General features: G+C 42.7%; 1 protein-coding gene across 1 annotated transcript in view; it reads right to left on the reverse strand.

Moving 5' to 3' along the window:
- The window catches only part of TESMIN (testis expressed metallothionein like protein), a gene marked incomplete in the record, with an annotated part of 1041263 nt that extends 1032549 nt beyond the window's left edge, over positions 1 to 8714 (reverse strand). Inside the window, 1 exon segment of the mRNA XM_029583121.1 lies at positions 8597 to 8714. Coding sequence (XP_029438981.1) covers positions 8597 to 8666 — 70 coding nt within the window.
- Positions 8715 to 11040: the final 2326 nt, after the last annotated feature.

Consider the following 11040-nt stretch of genomic DNA (forward strand, 5'->3'; position numbering starts at 1 on the left):
TGATATTATGAGTGGGGGAAAGAAAGGGAGGGGAAGGGGGGGAGGAGAAGGGAGCGAGAGGGAAGGGATGAGAGGGAGGGTGGTGAGAGAGAGAGGAGGGAGGGGTTGAGTGAATGAGAGGGAAGGGAAGTGAGTGGGAGGGAGAGGGTGAGTGACTGGGAGGGAAGGGGGAGGTTGAATGATGGGAGGGAACAGAAGAGGGGGTGAGTGAGTGAGAGGGAAGGGGAATTGAGGAAAAAGGGAGTTAGAAGAGAGGGTAGAAAGGATGTGTGTGTGTGTGTATATATATGAATGAATGTGCACATATAAGAGAGAAGAGAAATTTGTGTTTCTTACTCCTCTGCTCCCCCACCTCCTCTCGACTAATCCATGACAATCTCAGGGTGACCGAAAATCAAAAGTTCTCAGGTATGGAGAAGGGGGGGGGGGGGGATTTTATCCTTATTAGTTTTATTGTATTGAAATATTTTATTGATTTTTTGGAAATGTTTAAAAAAAATTCTAACCTTATTGTTTTTAATTATTAGATGCTCTATTTGTTACCTGTTTTGAAATACTGTTTTTATGAATGTTTTTATTATTATGAATGTTTTATATTTCTTGATTTTGTTTTATGAGGAATGATGATGTTTCTGTTTTTGCATTATTGTACTGCATATAAATCTTGCTGGGAAGGAGCCGGGAGGAGAAGGCTACCATTACCTGTTTCCTGCTTGCAGTGGATTCCGGGGGTGAGTGCTACCTTGCCCCGACGGTATTCTCTTCTACATCTCTGCCCGCGGTGATTTCCTGTCTCAGGGGGAGGTGCCTGCAGGAGGCCGGACCCGGAACTGATTATAAAACCGAAGCTTCCTGCGGCGCGCAGCAGACGCCGGCGCGCTGCTCAAGGGGCGCGCGCAAGTAAGGCTTTGCCGGGACGTCGCCGGGACCCTCGCTGGGACTAATTTTCATATGGTTTGCAATTTTTCTTAAAGTTATTTAGAGACAATAAGATTGTTTGTTGTTTATAACATTTAGCTAGACCTCCCAAAGCTCCTAGAAGTGGAACATATATTAACGTTAAGGGTGCATTTGTTATCCATTACTGTTTTGAGATTATAAATATTGCCTTAACAATGCCACACACTAAGAGGAAGGCTAAGTTAAAGCCTTCTGGTGAAGTGGCTTCATTAGTATTAGGACAAAAAACAGTACTGGAATGGATAGATTCTCAAAATTTCCCAGATGAGCTGACCGCATTAGAGGCACCAGAACGGGGTGTTCCTTTATTGGTCAATGAAATATCTCTAAGCCCTGGGGCACCGGTTCCACCACCTCCACCTAGTAGAGAGGGCGTAATAACCCCAGAGATACCAGGTGATATGCAGGAGGGGATATTGAGTCCTTTGGTGGTCCAAACAAAGAAAAGTCAACTTAAAGATTTGAATGTTAATGTAGAGAATGATGATGGTATATTGAATATCTCCCATAGCTTAAGTGAAACCCCATTAGATTCTAGTACACCAACTACAAGTAAGGTAGTAAAAGAGAAACAGGGTTCCATAGATGTAGTTATAAAATCTGATCCAATAATTATGAAACCAACTAATATAACCTTAGAAAGTCTTTGGAACTATATGGTTAAATTAGACACATCTATAAATAAATTAACTGAAATGGTAAAGAAAACCTCAGATTCATCAGTAGTGAATGCCGTTGAATTAGAAAAACAAAAAGTGGAAATTGCTAAAATAGATAAAAAAGTATTACAGGTAGAGAAAATTCAATCCCAGCAGATTGTGGCTGAGGAGGAGATAAATAAAAGGTTGGAGAACCTAGAAAATGTGGTTAGATCTTTAAATATCAGGGTTAACAACTTCCCCATTATAAAAAAAATAAATCCTAATGAGTTATTCAGAAACTATCTAATGCAAATTCTGAAAATTCCAGAGAAATGTTTACCTGTTGTTGTAAAGGCATTTTACTTAGGGGGTAAGAAAAATGGACAGAACCATGAGTTAAAAGAAGGGAGTGAGAAAGAGGTAGGGAACATTGGTGGTTCCATTGATATATCGGAGTTATTGGAGAAATCGCAGGACGAATTAGAGATAAAGTTGAGAGGTACCTTGTTGGTACAACTTGCTTTTTCTACCGATAAGGATAACATAATGAGATCCTTTTTCAGAAACAGGACAACTACCTTCTACGGACAAAAAGTATGGATTTTTCCAGATTTAACGAAAACTACGCAAGTCCGTAGAAAAAATTTTCTTCAGTATAGGGAAAAATATTGGAAAAAGGTGGGCGCTTTAACTTAAAGTATCCATGCAAATGTTACATTAAATTGAATGGAAATAATTATTTGTTTACAGACCCAAAGGCTCTCAAAAACCTTCTTGCTAATTAATGACCGAATAGGATAAGAGTAGGATCTATATTGATGCACAGTATTTTTGTTTTCCTGTTATTCCGTTCACATAGAAATGTTCCACTACTATTTTTTTCCTTAAGTGTTAGTGAGTAATGACATCTATGGATAAACATTGCAATTATAGAGACTGTGATGATTAGTATGTTTTTAAGATGGTCATTCTCGCTTAAATGTGACGTTTATTAATTTATTTGTTGTAATTATTGGAAACAGATAAATAAAGAATTAAAAAAAAAAAATCTTGCTGGGATGTCTGGGAGGGGAGAGGGGCTGGGGAGCAAGACTGCTGAGGATTGGAAGGGGAGAAGGATCCAAGGCTGCTGGGGAGAGGGAACAAAACTGCTGAGGACTGGGAGGGTAGGAGAATGAGACTGCTATTGCTTCTGTTTCTCCAAAATGGGAAATGGAAGAATTTGATTTTTCTGTGTGTGTCAATTTTGGGAAATGTGCATCTGAATATTTCTTTTAATTTTACAGTACAGGGAAAATGCAATTTATATTTATTTCTCTGGTTTATGCTGCACGCAGAGTCTCGCTTTTTGGGGTTTCCAGTTCAGTTTTGTTTCCATGTTTCTCTTTCTAATTTGTGGTCAATTATTCTGTATTTGGTGAGGGGAAAGCAGAATTGCTTACCTGTAACAGGTGTTTTCCAAGGACAGCAGGATGTTAGTCCTCACACAATGGGTGACATCATCAGATGGAGCCTGGCATGGAAAACTTTTGTCAAAACTTTGACTGGCACACTGAGCATGTCACTAACTACACGTCCACGCAGGTGTCCCTCCAGTCTTATAACAGAGTTTGCGAAAAATAAAATAAACCGAGGGAAAACCAACTCTGCGGGGCAGCGGGCAGGTTTCGTGAGGACTAACACTAAGAAGATCCCATGCTACTGATGCAATTAATAGCAGTGGCTAGTCCCTAAGTAAACTTGATTAATTGCCATTAATGGACTTCTCCTTCAAGAACTTATCCAAACCTTTTTTGAACCCAGTTACACTAACTGCACTAACCACATCCTCTGGCAACAAATTCCAGAGCTTTATTATGCGTTGAGTGAAAAAGAATTTTCTCCGATTAGTCTTAAATGTGCTACTTGCTAACTTCATGGAATGCCCCCTAGTCCTTCTATTATTCGAAAGTGTAAATAACCGATTTACATCTACTCGTTCAAGACCTATCATGATCTTAAAGACCTCTATCATATCCCCCCTCAGCTGTCTCTTCTCCAAGTTGAACAGCCCCTAACCTCTTCAGCCTTTCCTCATAGGGGAGCTGTTCCATCCCCTTTATCATTTTGGTTGCCCTTCTCTGTAACTTCTCCATCGCAACTATATCTTTTTTGAGATGCAGCAACCAGAAATGTACACAGTATTCAAGGTGTGGTCTCACCATGGAGCGATATAGAGGCATTATGATATTTTCCATTTTATTAACCATTCCCTTAATAATTGCTAACATTCTGTTTGCTTTTTTGACTGCTGCAGCACACTGAGCTGATGATTTTAAAGTATTATCCACTATGATGCCTAGATCTTTTTCCTGGGTGGTAGCTCTTAATATGGAACCTAACATTGTGTAACTACAGCAAGGGTTATTTTTCTCTATATGCATCACCTTGCATTAGTCCACATTAAATTTCATCTGCCATTAGGATGCCCAATCTTCCAGTCTTGCAAGGTCCTCCTGTAATGTATCACAATCCGCTTGTGATTTAACTACTCTGAATAATTTTGTATCATCCACAAATTTGATAACCTCACTCGTCGTATTCCTTTCCAGATCATTTATATATATATTGAAAAGCACCGGTCCAAATATAGATCCCTGAGGCTCTCCACTGTTTACCCTTTTCCACTGAGAAAATTGACCATTTAATCCTACTCTCTGTTTCCTGTCTTTTAACCAGTTTGTAATCCACGAAAGGACATCGCTTCCTATCCCATGACTTTTTAGTTTTCTTAGAAGCCTCTCATGAGGGACTTTGCCAAACGCATTCTGAAAATCCAAATACACTACATCTACTGGTTCACCTTTATCCACATGTTTATTAACCCCTTCAAAAAAATGAAGCAGATTTGTTAGGCAAGACTTCCCTTGGGTAAATCCATGTTGACTGTGTTCCATTAAACCATGTCTTTCTATATGCTCTACGATTTTGATCTTGAGAATAGTTTCCACTATTTTTCCCGGCACTGAAGTCTTGAAGAATGCTGAGAAAATTCAGAGCAGAGCCATCTCTTATCACCTCCAGAACTCACTGGTCTGACGTGATATCAACCCAGCTCCGATAAAAAAAGAGAGAGGCAACCCCCTGTCTCCTGGTCCTGGGGGTGGATCGGCACACCATTGAGCGGTTCGGGGGGCACCACCAATCGAGCCTGCGCACCGTCTGGGCTGCCTAGGATGAAAGGATTGAGATCTACCTAAAGGACGAGGCCTCTGAGAAGCCGCTCTTCTGTAGGGTCGAAAGCATTTGAAACCTTAGCATGATCTCTCGTGCTGAAAGAGCATGGCGCCTGCTTCTTATCCTCTGGTAACCAAGGAATCTGGGACTCACTCCACTTATTGCCCATTTTTTTCAACTCACTCCCAAACAATAGTGATCCTTTCAAAGGCAATTTTGTAAGATTAGACTTTGAAATTGTATCGGCTGACCAATTTCTCAGCAATACCTGATGCCTGGCTGCTAACACTGAAGCCACCCCTCTGTCAGAAGTGCGAACCAGGTTGCAGCCCACATCTGCCAAAAAGGCAGCTACCGGTTCCATCAGTGCCCTGGAATTCAAACCAGATTCTTCGACTTCCTGAGAGAGAAGCAAACAAGTACAAGCCACCAGGGAGCAACAAAAGGCTATCTGCAAATTCACTGCCATCACCTCAAAGGCCTGCTTAAGGATAGCCTCAATTCTCCTATCTTGCGCATCCTTCCATGCTGCCCCCCCTTCTCAGGGATAGTCGTCCACTTGGCGATGGCACATGCCAGCGCATCCACTTTCAGAAAGTGCAGCTGCTCGCTCGCTGCCAGTCCAGGGGTACACTTCCAAGACTCATCCCCCTTTAAAATTAGCTTCTGGGACACCCCATTAAAAATCAATCATTTCTTGAATAGCATCCATAATAGGGAAGAAACTTGATGCTTTACGCAATGAAACTAAAATGGAACTTTTCTTTGGCTCAGACATGGAATCAGCACCCAGCATCTTAAATGCTTGGGAGATCAGAGCCGTCAAATCATCTCTATGAAAGAAACACAACATTGTTCCATAAGGCTCCAATCCCGGAGGAATTTCCCCATGTTCCAGGGAGTAAGGATCGGCTTCATCATCCATGCCATCTGGGTCCCTATCAGCGTGACCCGCAGCAGGTCTAGTCTTACTGCTACTCTTACCTGCGGCACCAAGTGTGCGGAAATCCGCAGCTTGCAATCCTGAACTGTTAGGTTGGACCGGGGCCGCCGACTGCACCTGAAGAGAGGACTGCAGCCCTTGAAAAAATTCCACCCAAGAAAGGCAAAAGGATCCATACCAAAACCAGTGGGTGTCGTCCTGCGCCCACTTAGCTACCTTTCCCCACTGACAAACCAGTTAGGGGAGCCCCAAAACCAGGCAAAATCTCTGGCAGTTCCATCTCCTGTTCCATTCCCGCATCTTGCTGGGAAGGAACATACTCCCATACTCATCAATCTCCACTGGCTCCCAATACACTCCCAAATTCTTTATAAGGCACTCTCCATCATCCACAAAGTCTGCTAAACTCCAACCTCAATTGGATCAACCCCCCACTCATCCCTTGGACCTCCAACAGACCCACCCGCACAGCTCTCTACAAGGAACTCTACATTCCCAATCCATCAAAGCTTTCAAACTCTCCTCCTCCATAAGTAGAGCTTTCTCTCTAGCCGGCCCCACTATTTGGAACTCCTTGCCTCATGATATCTGTATGGAGACATATACACCCACTTTCAAAAAAAAAAAACTAAAAACCTGGCTCTTCCAGCAAGCCTACCCCACGTCACCCCCCATTACATAAACTTCATCTGAAATGGATAACTCCAATCCACAATTTTGAACTCGGCCTGAATACGGATTACGATATGTCTCTGAGTTTGGTACATTGAACTGTCGGAATTTTATGTTTATAGTTATTTATATATATATATATATATATATAGTTTATAGACTGTAAATCAATGATATTTCTTTCATGACCCTACCCTACCCCTCCCAGGGTATTGTTTCCCTGGTTTTGTTAAGGGCTACGCCCCAAAGTTAACTGTATATATCTGTTCTCTGTAAGGGCTCCGCCCAAAAGTTCTTGTTTTTTGTGAACCGATGTGATGTGCGAACGGACATCGGTATAGAAGAGACGTCAAATAAATAAATAAATAAATAAATAAAATAAGGACCGGGCTTAGCAAAATCAGTAAGAGACAACTCTCCCTGAGCCTCCAAGCAGCGCTGCCACAGAAGGCTGTGATGTCCGAATATGGCAAGCAGCACAAAGGGTAAGGCGCTTAGGCTTTCTGGTATCACACCATGAATAAATACCCACTATCGATACGCTCCCAAAAGCAAGCATACACTACGGACACCCAAAATGAAGGCACCCAATACACGGTTCAGGTAGGCGCCCATTTGGGCACACAAGCATGAACTGACATTAGGCACTCATTCGTGGCAGCCTTGTGTGCAGAAAAGCACATGAACACTGCCACGGCCTACCACACAGCATCTGAGCAAAGCCTGAGAGCGGAACCTAGCCAAAATGGCTGCTCAACCCGCCAAGCTGCCATGACTCCCCAAGATCCCCCAGGGACAGGATAGGTACGCCGAGCTTGTAAAGCAGAAGGGGGATGGAATTCCTAAAATTAACTTTTTTTTTTTTTTATACTCTTTACCTGAGCTCAGCCTGTCTCGGCCGAGTACAGAGTTGGTCCCCAGCTGTGGGGGGGGGAGGTCAAAGGCCTTCACCGCCATTCTCGGCTTCCTGTACCCGCATCTCAACTGTTTGTCTCTCTACAACTAAGTCCATGCTGGAAAACCAGCTACCCGACAGAGGCACTCTTCTGAAGGAAGGATCCTCAGGAAAACTCGACTGAGGGAGGGAACGTAAGGTATCACCACAGGAGAGCGGGGTGAATTTCCTTCTACAATTTTTTTTTAAAGCAACCCCAGTAGGAAGATGCATGTCCACCATCTACTGGAGACAGAGAATACTGGAGGGCTGATGTCAATTTTGCTGCGTCTCCATCTGCTGGTAGAGGTGCATAGCCCACTGGTGTGGATTAACGTCTGAATGCTAAGAAAATGATTTTTGTAAACTCACAATGCTAATACTTAGAAATATTACCTTATACTAATTCACAAAGTTAGCTCAAAGTTTATTATCCCTAAATTCTCACAATTTTTAACAGTGGCAAATAAATACCAACTTATAATAGTTCAAAAGCTGATATCACTAATTCCTAACAGTGGCAAACAAGTTAGAATTTGTTTGCCACTGTTAAGAATTGTGAACTAATTTTGTGAGCTTGTATAAATTTAGTATGAACTCACAAAATTCTAAACTCTCACAGTGCTTAACAGTGACAAATACAAATTTATACAAGCTCACAAACTTAACCCAAAGTCCTATTTATAAACACACACAATGCTTAATAATTGCAAATACCAGTCTTAAAAATTAACAAACAATGAAGATAGCCAGTAACAGTTTCACTTTAAGACTTTTTTTTTTTTTTTTTAAGATTTTAAGTACTCTTTCCCAACAAGTACAATTTACCAGCAGCGGAAGGCTGTACAATCAGCACTCCCCAAAATAATTTGCATTGCATCATCGAACACCTAAAATTGCCATCCAAACCAGAGCCTAATCTAGCACTGGTTTTGCCCCACTTTATCACGGACTGCCTCTCTTACAGAAATTAAACACGCCCACTGATGTACAAGGGCAAAACCAGAACGGGATCAGGTTGTCAGTGTTGCCTGGACTGACCCAGCACATTTTTCTTAATTAATAAGACTGGGCGTTCATTTCCTAATATCACTGCATAATTTCTTTCCCGTGTAGGTCAGAATATCTGCGAAATATCTCATTTCTCTATCGCGGAACTGATTTACAAAAACAATGACATTCAACTTTAGCCACCAACCCTCAACTACCCCATGCCCTCCTTATACCGACCCTCTCTGCTCATCTCTAACCCCGCCCTATAAACGGAGTCTCTTTCCTCGGCTTTCACTTCCGCCTCCATTCGCAGTTTACTTCTTCAGTGTTTCCCCAGAGCGAGGTTTAGCGCCGCACGCTGTACAATCCCACAGATAACGGCCGCGAGCCTCGTGCTGCACATCAACGACGCAGGCTCGCGCACCGCCCAACCCCTCGCACGCGCCTCTTTAACCTACGCCCCTTCCCCCACTGACTTCATAATTTCTCCCAGTCCCGCTACTGCTGGAGGGATGGATGGGCAGTTAACATATTTTATATATATTTTCCTTTTAATTCTTAAAATTATACGTGTAGCAACCGACAAATGGAACGTTTGGTCTGAATTAAATAAGAATATTGTAACTCACAGTCTGAGCAATGATCTACACATTAGACATCACAAATACTGTAGTATCAGAACCGCTTTACCTAACTTACAAATATGCAGGGATGCTGAGGACTGTGCCTGACACCTGGGATGCTGAGGACTGTGCCTGACACCTAATACCCCTGCATGATTGCTTTCTACTGGAAGAAAGATAAGGTGACCTCTGACACAATCAGCTTTCAAGGTGTCTCTTACTATGAGGCTGTCCAGTAACTCAACAAAGCAATAGGTGTACCCCCCTCAGACATCGAGCCAGTTATCTATAGTTAAGAGCTGGCGAGCCGGCTAAAGTTGTTCTCCTTGTATTCACCATGTTAACATTGTTACTGAACCCAAGTTTGACTTCCTTGTTTAATGTAATGCCTTGTTTGCGCAGGTTTTATGGTTTAATGTAAACCGAATTGATTTGTAACTTGTTATAAGAATATCGGTATATAAGAGCCCCTAAATAAAATATATAAATCTCAGGGTTTTTTTTATTTGCATTTACATTTATCAAATAATATTTAATTGAAAAATGAAGTACATATCATGAAAGAAAAGATAAAAGAAATGTCACCTCAGCTAATATATATTTAACAAGACTCCACAAGACAAGGGAAGGCCTACTTAAGAAATAAACCTTGAGGCAGGCATACTTAGAAAGAACACATAGTAATCTAATATTTGAATAATTACTTTTCGAAAAATATCAGAATAAATGCTGCATTATACTAATTCATGCTTACTTCTGAGAGGAGGAAACATTTTAACTAAGATAGTTAAAAAATATACTTTGCTGCATCTAACATAACACATTTACAAGGAAAATACAGGAAATTGCACCTAGTGCCAATACCTCATGGCTAATTAACAAAACGTATCCCTGCAGTCCTGTGTTGGCCTTGTCAGTCCAGGAAATAGCCCAATTTTTTGTCCCTTAAATACTAACACAGGCCCAAAGTATACTAAAAAAAAAAAAGTCCAAAGCACTCTATATTTTAAACATGGGTCAAACTAACCTCTAAAGACCAATAAATCCAAGAAGAAAATATATTGCACTCTTTCCTAGCGTATAGCCAGATGAACTCAGACCAGTGGGTTATGTGCGCCTCTGCTAGCAGATGGGAGACAGTCAGATTTCAAGCTGAGGTCATCTTGGGTACCTATAGCCCTGCACTGACCTCACTTCCTCAGTATCACTCCGTCTCCTAGCAGATGCGGACATTATTTATTTATTTATTTACTAGCGGAACCCGGCCACGCGTTGCAGTGGCAGAGTCAGGTTCTTTACCCTCCCTCCCCCTTCCCCTTGCTCATTTACCTCAGTCACTCATCCTCCTCCCACTTGGTCACTCACCCCCCCTTCCCTCCCCTGTCCCCACTCCAACTCTCTCCCCTCACACTCACCTCTCCCCTCATGTTCCCTCCCCTGACACTCATCTCCCCCCTCATTCTCCCTCCCCTCACTGTCACCTCCCCCCGCCTACTGCCTACCCTTCAGATCAGAAAACCTTTGTCTTTCTATTTCTGTGGGAACCCCCCCCCCCCAATCCCAACCCTTTAAATCAAATAATAACCCCCCACCCTCCCAAGACCTGTGAAATTAAAATTGTTGGTGCTACATGTGGTCTGTCCCTGGGCGTCTGTGCGCGTTATGTAGCCAAATAGGGGAGTGCCTAACCAAATTTGCACTTCCAAATTTGTTTTGTGGTCTGGGGAGGGCTATTTTGGTGCGATCCCGAGATTGTGCAAGTTTAGTGTATGTATTTGTGTGTGAACCTCCCCCTTCCCCCAAAAAACAACCCTATGAGAAAGTTCTCTTAAACTAACCACCCCACACTCTCCTGCCCCCCCTCCCCCAGCCCTGCGAAAAACAGTAGCCCCCTCCCCCAGAGTTGCTGAATGAATGAAACCTGCCCCCCCCCCTCGTGACCCTCCCCAAGATGTTCGCAATAAATTCATTACCACCCCCCACCCTCCAGACCCCCCGAGACTTGATAAAAATGTCAGTCGGTGGAGCGGGCGTTCAGGAGCGGTCCGGGAGCGATGT

Source organism: Rhinatrema bivittatum, chromosome 17 (assembly GCF_901001135.1).
Source record: "Rhinatrema bivittatum chromosome 17, aRhiBiv1.1, whole genome shotgun sequence".
In the NCBI taxonomy this organism is placed as follows: domain Eukaryota; kingdom Metazoa; phylum Chordata; class Amphibia; order Gymnophiona; family Rhinatrematidae; genus Rhinatrema; species Rhinatrema bivittatum.